Here is a 25,662-nt window from a genome sequence, read left to right as displayed (position 1 = left end):
CTGATCTTTTTCTGTGCACTTGGCTCATATCCCTCTAAATCAGGGGTTCGGTGAATGGTAAGGCTCCATGGCACAAAAAAAGGTTGCAAGCCCCTGCTCTAAATCTTTCCAATCTTCAGAGTGCTTTCTGAAGGCACGATGGTGGCCATATTTCATTAGGAGTTTGGGCAGATTTGGTATGCCACCAAATTTCTACAGATGTACAGTGGAGAGCATTCTAACTGGCTGCATCACCGTCTGGTATGGTGGTGGCGGGGTGTGTCACCTACGCAGGATTGAAATAAGCTACGGTGGGTTCCAAACTCGGTCAGCTCCATCATGGGCACTAACCTCCCAGCATCTAGGACATCTTCAAGAAGAGATGGCTCAAAAAGGCAGCATCCGTCGTCCCCATCACCCAGTTCATGCCCTCCTCTCATTGCTACCATCAGGAAGGAGGTACAGGAGCCTGAAGACTTGCTATCAATGATTCAGGAACAGCTTCTTCCCCTCTGCCATCCGATTTCTGAATGGACAGTGGACACTACCACACAATTCCTTCTTTTATACTGTTTATTTATTTATTGTAACTTATAAAAATCCATTTTTATGTCTTGCACTGTGCTACCACAAAACAATAAATCTCTCCGCATATTTATTTCAACAGCATATGGTGTAATGCTGTAATAGTGCCAGCAACCTGGGTTCAATTCCCGCTGCTGCCTTTAAGGAAATTTTACATTTTCCCTGTAACTGCATGGGTTGCCTCTGGGTGCTCCGGTTTCCTCCCACATTCCAAGAATGTATGGTTTAATAGGTTAATTGGTCATATGGGTGGAACTGGGCAGAGTTGGCTCATTGGACCAGAAAGACTGTTAGCGTGCTCTATCTCTAAATTAAAAAACAATAATCATGAGTTAACATTGATCCTCTGTTGGATATACAGCCAGTGAATCCATCCCCAAATCCACCCCCTGACTAATTATTAGCCACCCTTACAGAGGTCACCCTTAGGCAAGATGTAGCACCTACTTGCCCTCCATCCCATCCCATCCCTTGTTTGGATCATGTGAAGCCATGGGAGTAGGCGGTGGATGGTCATATGAGCAGCCGATGCGGATCACAAGTCCTGGTTTTGCGACCACTGACGCCAGGCAGACAATCTCTGAAGAGTACTGATAATGGCTGGGGTCACCCATCTTGTAAAGACACTGCCCAGAAGAAGGCAATCGCAAATCATTTCTGTAGAAAAATTTGCCAACAACAAACATGGTCACGGAAAGGCCATGATCGCTCATGTCATATGACACAGCACATAATGAAAGAGGAAGCAAGGTTTTAATCAGGATGCTGGCTGGCAGTATAGGCCATGGGAAGGACTCAGAAGGGCTTGTTGGGGACAGGGACAAGCTGCGTGGATGGGTAAGAACATGGCAGGAGGAAAATGATGTCAGTTGGTGATGAGAGGGCATACAGGAGAAAGATGTACCAGCCAGCAGAGTGGTGTTGTAGCAACAATCTTGCACTCAACGTCAGTTAATACCACAGAGCTGATTGCGGACTTCAGAAAGGGAGAACAAACAACAGTCACCTTAGCAGGATCAAAAGTAGAGAATGAGCAACTTCAAGTTTCTAGGCGTCAAATCTCTGAGGATCTTACCGGGACCCAAAATGTCGATGCAGCTATAAAGAAGGCAAGACAGCGGCATGTTTCATTACAAGTTTGAGAAGGTTTGGTATGTCATCAAAAACAGTCGCAAATTTCTGTGGATGTGCTGACTATACTTGGAGTTTGAAGAGATTTGGCATGTCAACAAATACACTCAAAACCTTCTATAGATGTACTATGGAGAGCATTCTGACAGGCTGCATCACTGTCTGGTATCGGGGGGGGGGGGGGGTGTCTACTGCACAGCACCGAAAGAAGCTGCAAAGGGTTGTAAATTTAGTCAGCTCCATCTTGGGTACTACTTACAAAGTGAGCGGTGTCTCAGAAAGGCAGCATCCATTATTAAGGACCTCCAGTACCCAGGGCATGCCCTTTTCTCACTGTTACCATCAGGTAGGAGGTACAGAAGCCTGAAGGCACACACTCAGCGATTCAGGAACAGCTTCTTCCCCTCTGCCATCCGATTTCTAAATGGACATTGAATCTGTAGACACTATCTCTCTTTATTAATATATATTATTTCTATTTTTTTGCATGATTTTCAATCTACTCAATATACATATACTGTAATTGATTTATTTATCATTTTCTTTTCTTTTATATTATGTATTGCATTGAACTGTTGCTGCTAAGTAAACAAATTTCACGACACATGCCAGGGATAATAAACCTAATTCTGATTCTAACTGGCTACATCACTGTCTGGTAGAGGGTGGTGGTGGTGGGGGAGGGGGGGGGGGAACGTTTGCTGCTGCACAGGATCGAAGTAAGTTGCAAAGAGTTGTAAACTCAGTCAGCCCCATCATGGGCACCAGCCTCCCCAGCATCCAGGACTTCTTCAAGGAGCGATGTCTCAGGAAGGTGGCATCCGTCATTAAAGGAACCCAGTCACATACCTTGTTCTCATTGCTACCATCAGGAAGGAGGTACAGGAGCTTGAAGACACACAATGATTAAGGAATAGCTTCTTCCCCTCTGCTACCTGATTTCTGAATGGGCATTGAACCCATGAACACTACCTCACTACTGTGTGTGTGTGTGTGTGTGTGTGTGTGTGTGTGTGTGTGTGTGTGTGTGTGTGTGTGTGTGTGTGTGTGTGTGTGTGTGTGTGTGTGTGTGTGTGTGTGTGTGTGTGTGTGTGTGTGTGTGTGTGTGTCCTATTATATTGCATTGTACTGTTGCCACAAGTTAACAAATTTCATGACATATGCCGGTATTATTAAACCTGATTTTGATTCTGATTTTGAACTCATCCACTTCAATAGAGAAAAGAAGGGCAGAGTCATTTTTCTTCAATGCTGAGAGATTGAACGGTTTTGATATTTAAAAAGTTTGTGGGTCCTTGTGCTGAAATCACCGACAGTTACCATGCAAGCTCAGATGAACATGCAAACGGTGTGTGGCCTTTATTCCAAGAGGATTTGTGAACAAGATTAGACATGCTGTGTCTCGCTCCAATTATGTGGGGACCTGGAGAGACTGCATCTGGGGTGTTGTCTGATTTTCTGGAAGTCTTGGATGTTATTCCTATCCATGCAGAAACATACTTTTAATACAGATTTTTAGATATTGTTGAGGTTTTCATTGGCCTGGGCCACATCCAGATGCCATACGCAGACCTGGGCAGTACGATATGTTGCCCACATAACAGGCTCCCCCCTCTCTAAGTAGCTGATGAATCCAAAGGAACGGCAGAAACTTGTACAGTTTGGTACCAGCAGTGTTAGAGGAGTTGCCAGTCAGTGTTGAACTCAATGTAGGACTGCCTTAGGTACTCCAGCTCTGGTTTCTTCCTCCAGGTGTACTCTCGAAGCCATCCCCACGGGTGGGTATAGTTCGAGATCAGTGTTTTCCTTCTCCTAGATGAGCTATCAACCACAGCTGATGAGCCCCATCTCCCCAAAGTGACTGGTTTTATGGCTCCAGTTACCCGCCTTTGTCCCTTCTCCTGCCAGTAGAAACATTTTGGCCAGGCTTAGTAGCTAAACCACACGTGAACACCAAGAGCTAGACTTGATTGTCTGAGGCTATTTGAGACACGTGCCAATAGGAGGTCAGAGATATTCCCCACTTACACCCCAGCTATAAAAACCTTAAGGAACCAAATAATATATGGTGATAAAATGCATTTTCTAGTGAGTCTGAGTTTGAAGATAAGAGACTGCAGATGCTGGAATCTGGAGTGAAATAAAATCTGCTGAAGGATCTCAGCCAGTCAGGCGGTGTCTATGGAGGGAAATGGACAGTGGACATTTTGGGTGGAATTGCTTCATTTGGATTGAGAATAGAAGGAAAGGGACTCCAGTGATTTTTAAAGTGAGCATGTGTTGAGTTCCCAATCTGGGGTCCAAGGACCCCTTGGTTAATGGTTAATGGCATAACAAAAGGTTGGGAACCCTTGGTTTAAGGGACCTGGTGAGCCACATGCCAAACCATCAGGATTCTCCCAAAAAAATCAAAGTGGATGATTGAGTTTTGCTTTTATTTGTCACATGTACATTGAAAAGTCAAAAGTACATTAAAATGCATTATTTGCATCAACAACCAAAACCATCTGAGGAGGTGCTGGGAGATGCCAGCTAGCGTCGCCATGGTTCCAGCGCCCACAACATCTCTATAATATTTAACAAGTTTGGCTAGGGAAATAGATGAGAAGGATTTGGAGAGTTATCAAATTCCTTTTTCTCCAGCCTTTCTCACCCACCTGGCTTCATCTCTCACCTTCTATCTAGCTTCCTTCCCCCTCCCCACCCACCACCTCATCTGGCACCTTTCCCCTTCCTTTCCAGTCCCGATGAAGGGCCTCAGCCTGAAGCATTGCCTGTTTATTTATCTCCGTAGATGCTGCCTGACCGGCTGATTTTCTCCAGTATTGTGTGAGTGTTGTTTATGCCTTTTAAAAGGCATAAAAGGGCCCTTTTATGGGCTAAAAGGCCTGTTTCTGTGCTGTAGTGCTCTATGACTCTACAGCACATAACACTATCACCTCGGGCAGACCCTCAAGCGCCCACTGCCTGGACCTGTGGAAGACCACCTTAACAGCTCTGTTGGTTGTAGGAGTTAGTGTGTTAGACTTTTGAATTTGATGATATTATGGGAGCTCATGTATTTGTGGGGATGTCCGGGAAGTCAGCTGCTCATAATCCAGAGGTATGTTGTGCAGTCATCATCGTCATCATTATGTGCCTCGTTATCTAGTACCGTACCTGTGCTAAAGCCTGCCATTCTCTGCTTTGCAGCTCCCCGTGCAGCCACAAGTCCTTCAACGTGACGCGCTGCACCATCGCAGTCAACTGCCAGAAGGACCATGGACGGAAACGTGGATATGAGGTCGGAGTTAGAGGAGATGCAGCGATGTGCTGATCAGGTCACTGATGAGGTGAGGATGAATCGAGGGCAAGAGAGCACTTATTTGTAATTACCTTCTAGCCGGATGGAGCAAGAGGTGAAATTGAGAGCAGCAGGGTCAGTATCAACAGCTGCTGCCTGGAAAAAATAAATCGTAATGTTTATAATCTGAAACTGAGGAACTTGTCATTGTCTCTGTGAGTTGTACAGTGCCTATCAAAAAAAAACTGGGATTCAAAAAATGTCAAACGTAAATGTATTATCACAGTACATATAGTATATATCACCATATACAACCCTGAGATTCATATTCTTGTTGCTATACTCAATAATTCTATAAACTAGTAACTATAACAGAATCAATGAAAGTCTGCCCCGCTAGGCTTCATTCAAAAGAGTGAGTGACTGAGGGAATGCGGGAATGATGGGATTTGGGAATGGCCATAGTCTGGGATAATGCCTGCCAAATGAATGGAGAATTTTGTGCTTGGTATTCCCAAGATGTAGAAATGAAGGATGGTGCTAGCTTGGTGCCCTAGATCATTAGGGGTATATAGAGGAGGCAGATGCATTTCTAAAAGAGAATTGTGGGCTAGGAGATTTGGCATGAAATATGAGATAGTGAATGGGGCAGATCACGTCAGAATCGGGTTTATTACATTGACATATGTTGTGAAATTTGCTGTTCTGTGGCAGCAGCCTTGTATAACGTGCAAAAGATTCAAAGAATCTGTGCGGTGAATTCCGGTTAATCGGGGCAGTTGCTTCTTATTTGCACTAACTCTTAAAGAACAAAAACTAATCGAGAAAGTAGTCGGGAGCCCCTTCGTTTATTTGGGACACTATGCTGCTTAATTGGGACAGGAAACCGTTGCCAAACAGCTTCTAACTAGCATCAGTCACGTGCACTTGTGTGGCCGTTAGGCGCTACACCGTGCTTAGAGTGAACAGATTTTAAATAAATCTGTGTGTGTGTTTGTGTTCAAAAAGTAGTGATTTTTGTTGCTGATAGTTGGTGAGAATTAAGTAGTAAGACAAATTGGAACTGTTCTGTTGACTGCAGTTTTGATCATTTGTACTTGGAGGTGCCAAAAATGGTGAAAATGAAATTATTTCACTACTTCAAGTTAGGAACTACAAAAAAATTTGAAAGTATTGACAATCATCTTGAACATTACAATGAAAATAAATATTTGAAGGTGCAATCATCAAAAGTATCGTATGAAGGCAGTACATTATCTGCTCTAGGTGTCTGTGCTGAAATTGTTCATTTACAGTCAATGAAAAGAACGTGGCAGCTTACAGATACCCAGGATGAATTCCTCTGGAGTAGTATTCTACTTTGTTCTGTATACAGAATTCATCTGATTTCATCTGAATACATAATTTGTTACTTAGTTAAATGGTAGCTTGTCTTTATTTTATTTCCATGAAACATTGGCTAATTGGGACTGTCGGTTAATTGGGCCAAAATGTACTGGTCCTAATGCGTCCAATGAACTGGAATCCATAGTATTTATAAAAAAAAAATCAGATTGAATGGTAGGGCAGTTCTGAGGGGCCTACTCCTATTTTTTTTTTCTACCCTTGCATTTAACCAGTAAGCTTGAGAGATTGAATTTGCAGTCACTATGTGGATGATGGGTGAGTTAGGTTAGGGGCATCTCTATATTGGATGGGATTGAACTTGCTTTGTATGTCCAGACAAAAGGGTGAGAACAGTGACAACCTGAGTGCCCGTGGTTGATGCTAATGCATCAGGAACCTTTTGGGGTGGAAGTAGGTGATACTGGTTGTTACAGCAACAGTCAAGGCAATTGAGTCATAGATGAGGTGGAATTTATCTCCCTGTTTACTGATTGTTACAACACTGGTGTTCAGGGCAGTAATGAAGGTCCTCTATCTCTGGCAGTGTTCAGGGCTCCCTTCATCGTGCCAGTAGCTTCCTCTCGGTTTTCACTACTGTCAGCCATGCAAGTCCCGGGTGGAGACTCGGGAATACCGTCACACTCGGGTGTCGAAGGATTCTTCATTGCTGTTTTATTTTACTAGTGAAGACCGTTGGCCCTGAGCTGAACTCCTGAACCTGGAGGACCAGTGGACCACTCTTAGTCTGGCCTCTACCCTTTGACCTATGTGGCATGGGTGACCCTACCAAGAGCCAAAATATAACGGCTTGATTCCAGCCAGCATAGCTCCCCAGGTCAATGAGGCATGCTAGCGTCCAAACCCATGACAAGGTTGTGGACCTCTTGGAGGATAAGGTAGACAGTCGGATTCTTTTTCCCAGAGGTGAAACATTAAACATTATCTCGCATGCACTTAAGATGAGAGGAGATGTGCTGCACAAGTTTTTATTTAAACACAGAAACAGGTAGATTCCTGTAATGGGTTAGCCAGCCCTAACCCTAACCCTAACCCTAACGGTTAGCCAGGGGTAGTGGTGGAATTGGATGTTATTTCCCTTCTGGTTGGGTGAGACTAAAAACACAGGTCATGGGTTAAGGGTGAAAGGTAAAATATTTAAGGGGAATCTGAGGGGGATTATCTTCACTCAGGCAGTGATGTGAGTGTGGAACGAACTGCCAGTGGAAGTGGAAGGTGCAGGTTCAATAGTAACGTAGAAGGGAAGTTTCAATAGGTGACACTGTAATTTCCTTTGGGATCAATAAAGTATCTGTCCATCTATCTAAGTGGATGGGGTGTGGAGGGCTCTATATGGGTGTAGGTAGATGGGACTGGGTAGAAATCCAGGCCAGCATGGAAAAGATGGGCGGAATGGCCTTTTCTGGTGTGTTATCATGACTCTGTGATAGTAGCATTAAGGAGGCTGTTAGATGGGATGTGGGTAGCAGGGTTGAGATGTATTTCTACCAAGGAAGATGAAAGGTGCTCCTTCCCCCTGTCAGTCTACACCTGGACCTTCATGTGTTTCTCCCCCCCCCCCCCCCCCCCCCTGATTAGGGCCATGTGAAACCATGGGTGGATGGTCGTATGAACAACCGGTGCTGATCACAAGTCCTGGTTATGCGATCACTGACGCCAGGCAGGCAGTCTCTAAAGAGGATTGTAAAGACTCTGCCCAGAAGAAGACAATGGCAAACCGCTTCTGTAGAAAAAAATTGCCAAGATCAATCATGGTGATGGAAAGACCATGATCGCCCATGATCATGATCACGATGATGATGATAGGTAGGGACGTAACTTGGGATCATGTGCAGGTAGAATGGATATAACCATATAACCATACAGCTTGGAAAATAGTTTAACTTTGGAAAATAGTTTATAGTTTAACTTTGTATTGTGTTTGGCATGGGCAAGGAAATCCGAAGGGATGTTCCTGTTCTTTATTGTTCTAGCTGTATCAGATCCACTTTGAGACATTTATGAGAGGAGTATTCGGATCGAACAGAGGCGAATGGAATGTATTTTCATGGGCAGGTTGTTTCCCGTGGCACTGTAGGCACTATACAGCTGTGAGGGAGTGAAGGATGACCAGGCTGGCAGCAATGCCCAGTGTGCTCAATAGGTCAGAGATGTGAGACGGGCAGATCAGGGCAGGTTCGACCTTGAGAAAGGAGAAGGCGGGAGCCAGCACAGAGATGTAGCGTTGAATAATTAACGGTGGCAGCTGGTGGTTGTGAGGGTCTGAGGCCTCAACAAATGAAATGCCGGTGGGGTGCAGGATGGATTAAATCGAACTGCAGACTAAAGCTTGGCAGCAGTTTTCTGGTGAACTGAATGCTGCAGCTAATGTTCAGGCAATAAAACTGGGTAATGGCACAGAGGAAGGGATACTTTGTATGAGTGTTAACCCACGTGTTAGCCAACCTGCACTTACACTACTTAGCCAAGATATTAGATTACTAAATAACCTAATCAAATTATCCTTGCTGCTGCAACCTATCCACTTCAAGGTTCAATATGTTGTCTCGGCCCGAAACGTTGACTGTACTTCTTTCTATAGATGTTGCCTGGCCTGCTGCGTTCCACCAGCATTTTGTCTGTGTCTCTCATTAGCAAGTCATTTTCATCCACTAAACTGCCAGTCACTGGATATTTTTTATTCCTTGCAACATTCTCTGTAAACTCTAGGGACTGTTGTGTGTGAAAACCCCAGGAGATCACTAGTTTCTGAGATACTCAAACCACCCCATCTGGCACCAACAATCATTCCGCTGTTAAAGACACTTACTGCAAGTAACATTTCTTCCCCATTCTGGCGTCTGGTCTGAACACCAATTGAACCTCTTGACCAGGTCTGCGTGCTTTTATACATTGAGTTGCTGACATATGATATTTGCATTAGTGAGCAGGTGTACAGGTGTACCTAATAACTGAATGTATATCAGCTTAAATTTCTAGACACTTCCATAGGTGTGTTCTCCGCTATACCAGAAGACCATAAGATATAGGAGCAGAATTAGGCTATTTGGCCCATCAATTCTGCTCTGTCAACTCTGCTGATCCATTTTCCTCTCAACCCCAGTCTCCTGCCTTCTCCCCATATCCCTTCATGCCCTGACTAATCAAGAATCCATCAACCTCCACTTTAAATGTACCTAGTGACTTGGCTTCCACATGTGTCTGTGGCAAAGAATTCCACAGCTTCACCGCTCTCTGGCTAAATAAATTCCTTGGGGCATCAAAGGTTACAGGGAGATGGCAGGGGAATGGGATTGAGGAAAAATAAATCAGCCATGACAGAATATCAGAGCAGAATTGATGGGCTGAATGGCCTAGTTCTGTTCCCGTGTCTTGTGGTCTAATTGTTAAGATACAAACCTATAAAATTGGTCCCTGTAAAATTTCCCTCTATAAACTATAGAATGGACTTGTGCAATGTATGAAGGCTCTAATAAAGATATGAGGGAAAATCACAATAGTCAGAGAGGCCGGTGCAGGAGGAATCCCTGGTCCAGCAGAGCAGAAGAGGGAACTTTATCCCAGTATTGTTGAATAAGTAGAATGCTGTGCAATAAAATCTATTTGCATTTGCTAATACAACATCGGAAATTAAAACAGATGGTCGCAATACTGATAGTACTAATTTCCCTAAGCCATGTTTACACTCTCTGTGCAATGTTCCATACATTAACCCTTGAGTGTGACCCACACCCCTCACCATCTGGGAGGTGGTTCTGTATGTTGTGCATCCGGTTGGGAGCACGTCCATCAACAATGGTAAGATCCAGTTCTGGAAAGGAGTCAGCATTGAAGCGTGAGCTCGGTTTCCCTCTCCTCGGATGCTGCCTGACCTGCTGAGTGTTTCCAGTATTTTCAGTTTTATTTCCGACAGGTTGTTATACTTGCCATTGCTTGATTCATTCTGCTGACAGTCACAATGTTTGCATTTATTTTCATGCAGTCGGGTTTTATAACACCCCTTGTATATGAAATAAAATCAAACAAGTATATAATTATTCTATGAATATATAATTATACAGTTAAAATGTAATTTAATTAATACACAAATCAAAGCATACACTCTGAAAATAAATATGCATGTAAGATTACATTTAATATAGATCTTTGAATGCACACTCAGGGACCACTTTATTAGGTACACCTTAACAATTTGCTTGTTAATACAAATATCTAATCAGCCAATCGTGCCAGCAACTCGATGCATAAAAACATTCAGACATGGGCAAGAGTTTCAATTGTTGTTCAAACCAAACATCAGGATGGGGAAGAAATGTCAAGTTTATTGTCATTTAACTATATACATTTATATGGTTAAATGAGACAAATATTTATCTGGACCAGGGTTATGTAATGTACAGTAGTCCACATAACACACAATAACTTAGAAAAATAAGGATAAAATGTACAGATGAGTTGCGCATAAATATACAAAATAAAGTGCATAAATTTTGTCAGGTACAGAACAGATTATCAGGTGACACTTTGAACACAATATGACAGGGAGTTCAGAAGCCTAATGGCCTGAGGGAAGAAACTGTTTCCCATCCTGACCGTTCTTGTCTTTATGCATCGGTGTCTCCTACCTGATGGTAGAAAGTCAAAGAGGATGCTGTTTGGATGGGTGGGATCCTTAATAATACTAAGGGCCCTGCATACACAGTGCTCCTGGTAAATGTCCCTGATGGGTTGTAGGTAGACCCCTATGATCCTCTCAGTCTATCTTACAACCCTTTGTAGGGGCTTCAGTCTGATGCTCGACTGCTTCCATACCAGATGGAGATGCATCTTCTCTGGATGCTCTCAATGGTGCTCCTGTGAAATTTAGTTATGATGGGAGTGGAGGAGCCTCACTTTCTTCAATCTCCTTGGGAAAATGAAGGAATGCTGTGCCTGCTTGTTCAGGGAGTTGATATTAAGGCACCAGGTGAGATCATCCATGATGTAAACACCAAGAACTTAGTGCACTTAACTATCTCTATGGAGGAGTCATGTATTTGCAGAATTGGGAAGAAATGTGATCTAAGTGATTTTGACCATGGAATGATTGTTGGTGCCAGATGGGGTGGTTTGAGTATCTCAGGAACTGCTGATCTCCTGGGAGTTTTCACTCACACCAGTGTCTAAAGTTTACAGAGCATGTGCGAGAAACAAAAAACATCCAGTGGGTGGTGGTTTTGTGGGCAAAAACACCTTGTTAATGAGAGAGGTTAGAGGAGAACGGCCAGACTGGTCCAAGCTGACATGAAGGTGACAGTAACTCAAATAACCACACATTATAACAGTGGTGTGCAGAAGAGCATCTTTGAATGCTCCACACATCAAACCTTGAAGTGGATGGCTTGCAGCGGCAGAAGACCACGAGCATAAACTCAGTGGCCACAGGAAGTGGGTAATAAAGTGGCCACTGAGCATATGCACAATGTGCAAATTGACTTGATTACAAAGATGAACTGCTTGAGAATACTCATTTCTGTAAATCAGATGTTGAAATTATAGATTCTTGTTATCTGTAATTATGCAGTGACAACATTTACCTGTCCATTGGGAAAGAACAGAGTTTTATAATTCACAGGTAAACAACTTCTATTAATTGTTCTTGGGCCTTGTTAACATTCATAACAAAACTGAGTTGAACAGGGAACCAAAGTGACTTGAACTGGAACAAATGAGATCAGACGGGACAATTGGTACCAAGGGATGATGCATCCCACCCAGTCGTCAGATACCTGTAGCAGTAACTTTTGAACTGATAATCTTATACTGTTGCATTTTATTGATGGATCCAAATTCTCGAGTAGCACACTTGAAACTCTTCTCTTTAGTTCAAATGTATTATGTGATGCCAAACCAGGTGCTGACAGAGTAAACGTTCTAAAAGAAACAGCCTCGTCAATGTCTGTTACAGAATAGAGATGTATCATAGAAGTTGTCCAGAATGTTTAAAGTAAGATCTTTATTCGTGGCCTGTGCTGGGTTTATTCTGATGCTAAAGTTCCTCTTTCATGCACACCTGGTAATTCAAATGTTGTTGAGTGATATTAGGAAAAACGTGAAAATCAAGGAAGTCTGCAGATATTGGAAAGACAAAGCAACTCACACAAGATAGTGGAGGAACTCAGTAGGTCAGGCCTGTACCTAATAAAGTGGCCACTGAGTATATGCTCATGGTCTTCTGCTGCTGTAGTCCATCCACTTCAAGGTTTGATGTATTGTGCATTCAGAGTGGTTCTTCTGCACACTGTTGTTGTAACATGTAGTTATTTGACCATAATCCCATATGACATAGGAGCAGAATTAGGTCATTTAGCCCATTCAATCATGGCTGACCTCATGGCTGAACTTTTTTTTCCCCCCATCCTCAACCCCACTCCTCCCCAGTCTTCTCCCCATAACCTTTGATGTCATAGACAATTAAGAGCCTATCAATCTGTCTTAAATACACCCAATGACCTTGCCTCCCCAGATGTGGTGATAAATTCCACAAATCCACCACCCTCTGGCTAAAGAAATTTTTCTGTATCTCTGTTTTAAATGGATGCCCCTATCCTGAGGTTGTGCCCTTCTGTCCTAGACTCCCCCACCATGGGGAAACATCCTATCCACATCTACTCTGTCTAGGCCTATCAACGTTCAAAAGGTTTCAATGAGATACCCCTCCCCCCCCTTCCATTCTTCAGAATTCCAGCAACTATAGACCAGGAGCCATCAAAGTTCCTCATGTGATAACCCTTTCTTTCCATGAATCATCCTTGTGTACCTCTGCTGAACTGTCTCCAATGCTAGCACATCTAAGGACCCCAAAACTGTTCACAGTAGTCAAGGCGAGGCTTCGCCAGTGCCTCAGCATCACATCCCTGTTCTTATATTCCAGACCTCTTGAAATGAATGCTAACATTGCATTTGCCTTTCTCACAACTGACTCAACCTGCAAGTCCCTTTGCATCTCAGATTTTTGGAGTTTTGCTTTGCTTAGAAAATAGTCTGCACATTTATTTCTACTTTCAAAATGCTTGACCATGCATTTTCCAGCATTGTATTTCATTTGCTACTTTCTTTCCCATTCTCCCAATTTAAGTCCTTCTGCAGCCTTCCTGTTTCCTCAAGACTACCTTTCCCTCCACCAATCTTAGTATCATCTGCAAACTTGGCAACAAAACCATCATCAAAATCATTGATATATGGCATAAAAAGAAGTGGTCTCAACACTGATCCCTGTGGAACACCACTAGTGATTGGCTGCCAACCAGAACAGGATCCTTTTATTGCCACCAGCTCCCTCCTACTAATCAGCCAATGCTCTAACCAAGCCAGTAACTTTCCTTTAACACCATGGGCTCTTAACTTGGTAAGCAGCCTCATATGTGGCACCTTGCCAAAGACCTTCTGACAATCCAAATGTACAACATCCACTGCATCCCCTTTATCTATCCTACTTGTAATCTTGTCAAAGAATTCCAACAAGTTTGTCTGGCAGGATTTTTGCTTACTTCGCTGACTTTGTCCTATCTTGTCCTCTGTCACTGAGTACTCCAAAACCTCATTGACTGTAGCACTTTACCAACTACTGTGATCAGGCTAACTGACCTATAATTTCCTTCCTTCTGCCTCTCTCCCTTCTTGAAGAGTGGAGTGACATTTGCAATTTTCCAGTCCACTGGAACCATGCCAGAGTCTATTGATTTTTTTTTTTGTAAGATCATTACTAATGTTTCCACAAACTCTATGGCCACCTCTTTCAGAGCCCTGGGGTGCAGTTCATCTGGTCCGGGTGACTTGTATGTCTTGGGTCTTTAAGCTTTTTGAGTATCTTTTACCTTGTAATAGTAACTGCACTCACTTCTCTCACACCTCTCAGCACCTGGCACACTGCTTGTGTCTTCTACTATGAAAACTAATGCAAAATACTCATTTGGTTCATCTGCCATCTCCTTGTCCCCTGTTATTATTTCTCTGGCCTCATTTTCTAGTGGTCCTATATCCATTGTCATCTCTTTAAATTTTTTACATACTTGAAAAAGCTTTTTTTATCCGCCTTGATACTGTTTGCTAGCTTGCTTCCATATTTAATCATTTCCCTCCTAATGATTCTTTTAATTGCTTTCTTTTTAAAAGCTTCCCAATCCTCTATCTTCCCACTAATTTTTGCTTTGTTGAATGCCCTCTCTTTTGCTTTTACATTAGCTTTGACTTCCCCTGTCAGCACAATTGTACTATTTTGCCATTTGAGTATTTCTTTGTGTTTGGAATACATCTGTCCTGCACCTTCCTCATTTTTTTCCCAGAAGCTCCCACCATTGCTGCTCTGCTGTCATCCCTGCCAGCATCCCCTTCCAATTTACTTTGGCCAACTTCTCTCTCACAGCACTGTAATTTCCTTTACTCCACTGAAATACTGCTACTTCAGACCTTACTTTCTCCCTATCAAATTTCAAGTTGAACTCAGTCATATTGTGAAGGGGTTCCTTTACCTTAAGCTCCCTAATCACCTCCAGTTTGTTACAAAACACCCAATCCCGTATTGTTGATCCCCTAGTAGACTCAACGACAAACTGCTCCAAAAAGCCATCTTGTAGGCAACCAACAAATGCATTCTCTTGAGATCCATTACCAATCTAATTTTCCCAGTCTACTTGCATGTTAAAATCTCCCATTGAAACATGCCCTTTATATTTCCTGTTGTAATCTGTAGTCCACATCTCAGCTTCTGTTTGGAGATCTGTATATAACTGTCATCAGGGTCCTTTTGGCCTTGCAGTTTCTTAACTCAACCCACAGGATTCAACGTCTTTAGATCCTATGTCACATCTTCCTAATGATTTGATGCCATTCTTTATCAGCAGGGCCACACCACCCCCTCTGCCTACCTTCCTATCTCTCTAATATAACGTGTAACCTTGGAAATTCAGCTCCCAACTACAACCATCCTTCAGCCACGATTCAGTGATGGCCACAACATCATACCTGACAATCTGTAAAAGTGCAACAAGATCATCCACCTTATTTCTTATACTCCACGCATTGAGATATAACACTTTGAGCACTGTATTTGCTACTCTTTTTGATTCTGCATCTCTGTGCAGTGATACTCGCCCTGCTGGCTGCAATTGTGTCCTATCATCTGCCTGCCCTTCCTAACAGTTTGACTGCACACTATCTTTGCTTTTTTTTTTTCAAACATTCATCCTATCCTGAGTCCCTTCACTCTGGTTCCCACTCCCCTGCCAAATTAGCATTAACCCTCCCCAACAGTTCTAACACACCTGCCCGCAAGAATATTGGTCCTCCTTGTGTTCAAGTACCTGCCCCAGAGAGATCCCAGTGATCCAAGAACCTGGCTGATGGGCATAGGGGGAGGATAGAATGGGCCGGGGTCCACAGATTCCTTGCTTAATGGTCCAAGGCATAAAAGAAGTTTGGGAACCCCTTGATTAGTGGGTGTTTGATGATCAGCAATTACGTAATAGGTCGAAGAGCCTGTTTTCTTGTTTTCTCTCTTTCATTGTATGACATCGATTGAGACCATGTTTTACATAAAGCTTTCATTTCATATCACACTATTTTCAGGAAAATGGGAAAATTTCAAGTGATCATTCTTGAGTTCTGATTAGAGCAGTGTCTGTGAGGTTTAAGTGATCAGTCTTGTGTTCTGCTGGTAAAGCAGTGACTGTAAAACAAATTCTTGGTTTATCCTCCGTGATCTACCGTGGTTCTCCCTCTGATCAAAGTACCCAGGACAACAAAGTGCCCAGGACATCTTCAGGGAGCAGTGTCTCGGAAAGGCAGCGTCCATTATTAAGGACTTCCAGCAATATACGTATACTGTAATTGATTTACTTGTTTACCCATTTTTTATTATATTTTTCTCTACTAGATTATGTATTGCATTGAACTGCTGCTACTAAGTTAACAAATTTCACGTCACATGCTGGTGATAATAATTCTGGTTCTGATCTTGGTGATCAGCCTCTAGCTTACTCAGCTAGAGGCTGTGGTAAAATGAAGTACTGGTTTGTTTTCAGTGTCTAACCCTGCCTCTCTCTCTCTCTCTCTCTCTCTCTCTCTGCCCACAGTCCCTGGAGAGCACTCGCCGTATGCTACAGCTCGTGGAGGAGGTACAGTTTGTTCATCAGCATCCTTTCTTCATCAACTTTTAATCAAATGTTCCAGGATGTTTTGTCTCTGGTTTGGAATAATCACATTCTCGTATACCAGGCAGATGAGGTGGTACTTTTCCAACTGATGTTAGGTCTTCTTGTAACATTGCAGTAAATTACAGAGAGAGAGATAAAGGGGTGGTGGTTGGGGTGATTGGCCAGGTCCATATGACCCAACTTCACTGGATAGATGGGCCAGGGTGGTGGTTGGGGAGATTGGCTGGATCCTCACGTCCCAACCTCACTGGATAGATGGGCCAGGGTGGTTGTTGGGGTGATTGGCCAGGTCTGTACATCCCAACCTCACTGGATAGATGGGCTGGGGTGGTGGTTGGGGAGATTGGCTGGGTCTGTACATCCCAACCTCACTGGATAGATGGGCTGGGGTGGTTGTTGGGGAGATTGGCTGGGTCTGTACATCCCAACCTCACTGGATAGATGGGCTGGGGTGGTGGTTGGGGAGATTGGCTGGGTCTGTACATCCCAACCTCACTGGATAGATGGGCTGGGGTGGTTGTTGGGGAGATTGGCTGGATCTGTACATCCCAACCTCACTGGATAGATGGGCTATGGTGGTGGTTGGGGAGATTGGCTGGATCCTCACATCCCAACCTCACTGGATAGATGGGCTATGGTGGTGGTTGGGGAGATTGGCTGGGTCTGTACATCCCAACCTCACTGGATAGATGGGCTGGGGTGGTGGTTGGGGAGATTGGCTGGGTCTGTACATCCCAACCTCACTGGATAGATGGGCTGGGGTGGTGGTTGGGGAGATTGGCTGGATCTGTACATCCCAACCTCACTGGATAGATGGGCTGGGGTGGTGGTTGGGGAGATTGGCTGGGTCTGTACATCCCAACCTCACTGGATAGATGGGCTGGGGTGGTGGTTGGGGAGATTGGCTGGATCTGTACATCCCAACCTCACTGGATAGATGGGCTGGGGTGGTGGTTGGGGAGATTGGCTGGGTCTGTACATCCCAACCTCACTGGATAGATGGGCTGGGGTGGTGGTTGGGGAGATTGGCTGGATCTGTACATCCCAACCTCACTGGATAGATGGGCTGGGGTGGTGGTTGGGGAGATTGGCTGGATCCTCACGTCCCAACCTCACTGGATAGATGGGCCAGGGTGGTGTTTGGGGAGATTGGCTGGGCCTGTACACCCCAACTTCACTGTTTCTGGGTTCTCCAAATATTGGGGCAAATTCATCTATTTGCACATCATTCACATGGGACACAACAACTGCGGCCATTTTAACTCCACTTCCTATTTCCATAGCAACATATCTGTCCTCTGCAGGGCCGAGGCTTAACCTGAATTAGAGGAACAGTGCCTCATATTCCGCTGGGCAAGTCTCCAACCTCGTGATATGAATGTCAAACTTCAGGTGACCATGACCCCCTTGGTCCCGTGGAAAGATTTAGGAAGAGAATTGCAAAGTTTGGGACGGGTATTGAGGGATACAGGGTTGCGGGAGCAGTGCAGGATGTGGGGAGGGGGATGTAAGGCAGGAATGCTGCACTCTCAGCAAGAAAGTAGTAACAGTTGTGGGGTATGCACTCCTTTATTGGAGTTAACTACAGCTAAAAATATAAACACAGGAGATTCTGCGGATGCTGGAAATCCAGAGCAATGCAGACGAAGTGCTGGGGGAAGCTCGGCAGGCTAGGCAGCGTCTATGAAAATTAATAAAACAGTTGACATTTCTGGCTGACGCAAATATCACCTTTCCCTGCAAAATGTCTCCAAATGTACTTTTCTGACTCTGCCGTGCCCGGATCCATGGTTCTCTGAGCTGAATTTTGTCAGCCGTTTGCAAAGCACATCACGATTATACACCCAGTAAAGGGATCAATGCAAAATCCGCCAAACCTAATACCACAGTGAGAAATGGCTTTGTACAGCAACAAGGTTTATGCCTGCCCTGTAATTCCTTAATTCAGTGAAAACAAAACGTTTAATTGAAGCAAGAACAGTGCATTTGACAGCCATTTGCCAGGAGGGGTTGGGAATTGAGGAGAAAGAACATCGAACTTATAACTTCTTTTGTGCTGAATTAATTTCCTTAACAATCTCAGCCTTCCTATTGGCACCCTGCGTGGTTACAAGCAAATGTGGGATTGAGTCCTGCTGAGAAGCAGTCATTTAGAAATGTCAGTGATATTAGTGGCTGCATCTTGTAGTGTTACAGAGAGTGCAGCTCTGCTCCGATCACTGGAGTGAGACTACAGTGCTCGTGTGTTGCCTTGGAGCTCTGAACAGAGCCAAAATGATGGCAGAGTCTCGCATGCATTACCATATCCCCAAACTGTGCGAGCTGAGTGTATCTCTTCCCCGATGGTAGAAATGAGAGGGGCTCGTCCCAGATTTTCGGGGTTGTTAGTGATGCTGCGTTCCTGAGATTTCACCTCTTGAAGGTGTCCTCTACGGTGGGGAGGGTTGGAACTGGCTGAGTCCGCACCTCCCTGCAGCCTCTTGCGACCCTGTGCATTGGGGCCTCCACAGCAGGCTGTAGTGCAGCCAGTCAGGATCATCTATACCATAATCAGTAGGAATTTGAAAGAGTCTTTGGTGACGTGACAAATCTCCTCAAACCCCCATGCCATGCCTTCTTCATGATTGTATCAATGTGTTGAGCTCAAGAAAGACCATAAGGTATTGGACAGAATTAGGCCATTTGGCTCATCGGTCTGCCATTTCATCATGGCTGATCCATTTCTCTCTGACCCAGTCTCCTGTCTTCTCCCCTTATCCCTTCACACCCTGACGTTAAGAATCTATCAACCTCTGCCTTGGCCTCTGACTCCATCATTTCTTAGCACTTGGTCTGGGTGCTTTAATGCCTTCATAATTCAAATGCTCACCTGGATAAGTGTGGGGAGATTCTGCTTCTGACAGCGACGCACACGGTTGGTTAAAGGTTCTAACCACAAGAAGCAGGATGCTGGAGGAACTCAGTGGGTCAGGCAGCTCTTATGGATGCAAAAGTTGGATGTGTTTGGAGCTGAGTGTGGACAGGGGGAAAGAGGAGATCACCAGTGCAAACTGATGGCCGAGCCAGAGCTGGCAGGCAATTGTGTTAGACATGTGGGTTACGCCCAAAGTAAAAAATGGCTGGAGTCGCTTAGCGCAAAGGTGTTTACCAGGCGAGTCAAAAATCAAACTGCCAACCACAGCTGACAAGCCCCATGTGCCTGAAGTGACTGGTTTTAAGGTGCTGGTAACCTGCCTTTACCCCTTCTGTTAGTAGAAACGGTTCCACTGGGCTTAGTAGTGAAACCACAGGAGAAGGCCGGGAGTTGGACTGTGGTGAACTAGAGATACCTGTCTGACTGCTCCTGTGGCTCCTCCCAAGACCCTGCTGACTACCCCTGTGGCTCCTCCCACAGACCCCTGTATAAAGGCGACTGTGGCCTGCTGCTCTCCCTCATTTTCCCCAGGATGTAGTGTTGTTCTTCAGTCAATAAAAGCCGATATCTCACTTCCTAAGTCTCGGCGTGAGTTATTGATGGTGCATCAATTTTATTGACTGAAAGTTACAACATGGAAACTGCTTTACGCCCAGAACGCCTAGACTTGGACCCCCGAGACCCTGGAGCAGCTCTTGCCTTTGAACACTGGCTGGTGTGCTTCCAATCGTACTTAGAGGAGGTTCGTGCCACCGACTCGGCTGTTCGGCACAAACTTCTCTTCTCGAGGGTCGCCCCAAAAGTTTATTCGTTCATCAGGGACATATCCACCTACGAGGAGGCGCTTGCCGCCCTCCGAAGACAGTACCTGCGGCCAGTAAATCCAGTTTATGCACGGCACCGCTTGGCAACGCGAAAACAGCGGCCTACGGAGTCGACTGCTGAATTTCTTCGCGAGTTACAGACACTCGCGCGGGCCTGTGACTGCCAAGCGCTCACAGCGGAACAGCATAAGGAACTCTTGGTCCGAGACGCTTTTGTGACTGGGGTTCGGTCAGTGTGTATCCGCCAGCGGCTGCTGGAAAAAGCTGATCTTACCTTACGCTCCGCGATAGAGACGGCCGATTCGATAGAGGCTGCGCAGTTGTACGCCGAAGAAGTCCAGCCGAGCAATTCCCCGGTTCCGAGCGAATTCGCCAACGCCGCTGCCAGTCGTGGTATCTCAAACCCCACGAATTCGCCAGGTATGAAACTCTGTTACTTTTGTGGGCTTCGGAAACATGCCAGGGACAGCTGCCCGGCGCGCGAAGCGACGTGTTCCAGCTGCGGGAAGAAGGGCCATTTCGCCAAGGTCTGTAAATCTAAACCGCGCCCGGGGTCGAGCAGCGCTGCGTCTGAGACCTGGGGGCCGCCATTTTGCATGACCGGATGTGGACAACCATCTTTGCCGGCGTCACCAGGCCCCGCCCCCGCCTCGCCATCTTGCATGCCCGGATGTGAGCGGCCAACTTTGCCGGCGTCACCAGGCCCCGCCCCCGACACACCCCGTTCAACGCTGGCTTCCGTGACCCTCGATCAAAGCGCTCCGCACCAGCTCGCAAGGTCGATGATGGACATCCTGGTGGAGGGGCACAGGACTAGCTGCCTGTTTGACACGGGCAGCACTGAGAGTTTTATTGACCCGGCCACAGTGAAACGCTGCGGACTCGTTACACGGCCGGTCCGTCAGAAGATCACCTTGGCTTCAGGGTCGCATTCCACAGACATCCGGGTGGGTTGTGTAGCGACATTGGTGGTGCAGGGCACAGAGTATCGGAACTTTGCGTTCCTGGTCATGCCTCGGCTGTGCGCACCTGTGCTATTGGGGCTGGACTTCCAGAGCCATCTCGAAAGTGTGACTATGGCATATGACGGGCCCCACCCACCACTCACTGTCAGGAATCCTCAGTTTGGTGGGACTTCGCCATATACTCCGTTACCACACGCACATACACCCCGAACCCCACATCCCGCCCAGCACCATGTCGATAGCTGTGCTGCTGACACTATTTGCAACCTCTCCACCCTCAAGATCCCTCCCCCATCGCTGTTCACCAACCTGACCCCCGACTGTAAACCTGTGGCAACTAAAAGTCGGAGGTACAGTGCGGGGGACAGGGCCTTTATTCATTCAGAGGTGCAGCGGCTGCTCAGGGAGGGGATCATTGAGCCAAGCACAAGCCCATGGCGGTCCCAGGTGGTCGTTGTTCGGACTGGGCAGAAAAATAGGATGGTTGTGGACTACAGCCAGACCATCAATAGATTCACGCAGCTTGACGCGTACCCCCCTACCCCGCATCGCGGATATGGTCAACCAGATAGCTCAGTACAAGGTGTACTCGACAATTGATCTGAAATCCGCTTATCACCAGCTCCCCATCCGCCCAGAGGACCGCCCCTACACCGCCTTCGAGGCGGGTGGCAGGCTCTATCACTTTCTGCGCGTCCCGTTTGGTGTCACAAATGGGGTCTCGGTCTTCCAGAGGGAGATGGACCGGATGGTGGACCAGTACAAACTGACGGCCACATTTCCCTATCTAGATAACATCACCATCTGTGGTCGCGACTGGTCGGACCATGACGCCAACCTCCAACGTTTTTTCCAGGTGGCCGATGCTTTGAACCTCACTTATAACAAGGACAAGTGTGTGTTCAGAACCACACGGCTCGCTATCCTTGGGTATGTCGTGGAGAATGGGGTCATTGGCCCTGACCCCGACCGTATGCGCCCCCTGTTAGAACTCCCTCTTCCCACTACTCTCAAGGCCCTCCGGCGGTGCCTGGTTTTTTTTTCCTATTACGCCCAATGGGTTCCCCATTACGCAGACAAGGCCCGCCCCCTGGTCAAGTCTACCACCTTTCCCCTCTCTGCCGAGGCCCGCGCGGCCTTCAGCTGCATTAAAGGGGACATTGCCAAAGCAACGATGCATGCGGTAGACGAGACCATTCCCTTCCAAGTAGAGAGTGACGCCTCTGACGTCGCGCTGGCTGCTACCCTCAATCAGGAAGGCAGGCCAGTGGCGTTTTTTTCTCGTACCCTTCAAGGCTCTGAACTTCGGCACTCCACGGTGGAGAAAGAAGCCCAGGCCATAGTGGCAGCTATTCGGCACTGGAGGCACTATCTCGCCGGCAGAAGGTTCACCTTGCTGACCGACCAGCGCTCGGTTTCGTTCATGTTCAGCAGCCAACAGCGGGGCAAAATCAAAAATGATAAAATTTTGCGATGGAGAATGGAACTCTCCACCTATACTTACGATATCCTGTACCGGCCTGGCAGGCTCAATGAACCGTCTGATGCCCTATCCCGGGGACCGTGTGCTAGTGCCCAGCTCGACCAGCTGTATGCCCTTCATGCCCAACTTTGCCACCCGGGGGTCACCCGGTTTTATCACTTCATTAAAGCCCGGAACCTGCCGTACTCCCTGGAGGACATCAGGACGATGACCAGGGACTGCCAGATCTGCGCTGAGTGCAAACCGCACTTCTACCGTCCTGACACTGCGCAGCTTGTCAAGGCCACCCGCCCTTTTGAGCGACTGAGTATTGACTTTAAGGGCCCCCTTCCCTCCACCGACCGCAATGTCTACTTTCTCAGTATTATTGACGAGTACTCGCGATTCCCCTTTGCCGTTCCCTGCCCCGACACTACTACCACGTCGGTCATCAAAGTCCTGCGCCAGCTCTTCACACTGTTCGGATATCCCTGCTATGTCCACAGTGATAGAGGGTCCTCCTTTATGAGTGACGAGTTGCGCCGGTTCCTGCTTGCTAGGGGCATAGCTACTAGTCGCACCACGAGTTATAATCCCCGGGGGAATGGCCAGGTGGAGAGGGAGAATGCCACAGTGTGGAAGGCCATACTTTTAGCCCTTAAGTCACAAGGGTTGCCGGTCTCCCGATGGCAGGAGGTCCTCCCTGAGGCACTCCACTCTATCCGCTCCCTGTTGTGTACGTCCACTAATGCCACCCCTCACGAACGCTTATTCTCTTTTCCCAGGAAGTCTGTCACTGGGACCACCCTGCCAGTTTGGCTGACGTCCCCGGGGCCAGTGCTGCTGCGTAAACATGCGAGGAGTAATAAGTACTCACCACTGGTCGAGAAGGTTCACCTCCTGCATGCTAATCCCCAGTATGCCTACGTGGTCTTGCCTGATGGGCGGGAGGACACGGTCTCTGTCCGCGACCTGGCGCCCGCCGGAGCAGCAGACCACTACCCCGAGCACTCCACGGTAACTTTGCACCCTGTACCCGAAGTGACTCCGCGCGCACCGTGCCCCACACAGACTCCGTATGCGTCTGTTCCAGGGCCCTCGCTCACACGCGAGGGATCCCTGACACCTCCTGTTGGGACAGAATTAACCCACTCTCCGCCTTCGGAGCACACACCACCTCCGGCACCTGTGCCGTCATCACCTCCGGCTCCTGTGCAATTGCAGCCGGAGCTACGTAGATCGCAGCGAACGATTCGACCACCTGATCGACTTAACCTGTAAATATGCTTGGGAATTTTTTTAAACAAAGGGGGGGTGAATGTGGTGAACTAGAGATACCTGTCTGACTGCTCCTGTGGCTCCTCCCAAGACCCTGCTGACTACCCCTGTGGCTCCTCCCACAGACCCCTGTATAAAGGCAACTGTGGCCTGCTGCTCTCCCTCATTTTCCCCAGGATGTAGTGTTGTTCTTCAGTCAATAAAAGCCGATATCTCACTTCCTAAGTCTCGGCGTGAGTTATTGATGGTGCATCATGGACTTTGTTGTCAGAGGCTATTTGAGATGCATACCATTGGGAGCATTTAATAGGTAGTGGGAGCTTATCCCCACTACCACCCCTGACTAAAACAACATTAAGGAAATGCTGTTTTGTGTGTTGTCTGATTCTACATACCTGTGTTGCTGCAGCAATAAAGGTTTCATTGTACCTGTATCTCACCCTACTTGTGCCCACAACAATAAACTCGACTTCACTTGTATAGACTTGCAGATTGTACAGGGCAGAGCAGTGTAGGGGCTCTCTCTGTATTCTGTAGATGCAACCATTTTTGAAAATGAGTATGCCCTCTGCTGGTACAGATTGCAGGCTGTCTAACCCTGCCAATTTAGATGATTGTACTTGGGTCTGCAACGATTTAAAAAAAAACTGCCTTGTTGTTAGTACACTTAAACTCCTTGCAGTAAGGCTGGGCACGAAGTTAGGTACGTGATTACTTCTCTGTACACGTGTCAGGGAAAATGAGCCCACCTCTCTCAACATCTTGATAGCTTTGAATCGGAGTGTCACAAAGTGATGATAGGCACATGTGTCTCAAACAAGACAAAATGGAGAGAGCTGGCCTATTGTGGAGACTAAGCTGGTAATTTGGGTGGTAGGGTGGAGCTGTGTCTCTACCAAAGGAGGTGTAAGACGCTCCTTTCCTCTGCTAGCCTTCAGGTCACCCTTGGGCAAGGTGTAGCCCCTGATCAGGGTCACGTGAGGCTATGGGAGCAGGTGGTGGATGGTCGTATGAGCAGTCGGTGCAGATCACAAGTCCTGGTTATGTGACCACTGACACCAGGCAGACAATCTCTGAAGGGTATTCATAATGGCTGGGGTCACTCGTCTTGTAAAAAGATGCTGCCCAGATGAAGGCAATGACAAACATAGTCATGGTACCATGTTCACCCACATCATACCAGCACATACCAGACTTGTTAATATAAATTGGATGTTTGTGAAGTAAGCTTAATGGGACTTCATTCTTGAAACATGGGGGCATTCTTATGTGTGGCTAGTGGCCACTGGGTATTTTAAATCTGATCTGTTTTATCCTTGCATGAGCCACTTGTATACTTCTCAGGAGTTTTCTAAACATGGATATAAAAGGGGTGGATTATGAACTTGTAGTTGAGATCTGACAATGTACCTTGGTTCCCAGCCACCATAATTCTTTTTTCCTTTTCACCTCGAACAGAGCAAAGATGCGGGGATCAGGACTTTGGTCATGCTGGACGAGCAAGGAGGTGAGTGAATTTTCGGGAGCACTCAGGGTTGGAGAGGAGTCAATGCAACCACATTGAGAATACTTGATCTCTCAGAGCCTAGAGTGAAATTGCAGAGCTGTATTTTGTAAAGTGGGTGGGTGTAGTGATTTGAAATG

General features: G+C 46.4%; 1 protein-coding gene across 2 annotated transcripts in view; it reads left to right on the top strand.

Annotated features, from left to right (window-relative positions):
• LOC140716566 (synaptosomal-associated protein 25-like) overlaps nucleotides 1-25,662 on the top strand; it is a 72,354-nt gene that overhangs the window by 20,269 nt on the left and 26,423 nt on the right. For both annotated transcript variants that reach the window (XM_073029396.1, XM_073029395.1), the window contains exons 2-4: nucleotides 4,888-5,027; nucleotides 16,495-16,536; nucleotides 25,477-25,525. In XM_073029396.1, the coding sequence (XP_072885497.1) occupies nucleotides 4,956-5,027; nucleotides 16,495-16,536; nucleotides 25,477-25,525 (163 nt within the window). In that variant the 5' untranslated portion in view covers nucleotides 4,888-4,955. The remainder of the gene's footprint in view (nucleotides 1-4,887; nucleotides 5,028-16,494; nucleotides 16,537-25,476; nucleotides 25,526-25,662) is intronic.

Source organism: Hemitrygon akajei, chromosome 25, assembly GCF_048418815.1.
Source record: "Hemitrygon akajei chromosome 25, sHemAka1.3, whole genome shotgun sequence".
Classification (NCBI taxonomy): domain Eukaryota; kingdom Metazoa; phylum Chordata; class Chondrichthyes; order Myliobatiformes; family Dasyatidae; genus Hemitrygon; species Hemitrygon akajei.
The sequence above is the reverse complement of the archived record's forward strand: the minus strand, read 5'-3'. Positions and strand labels throughout refer to the sequence as shown.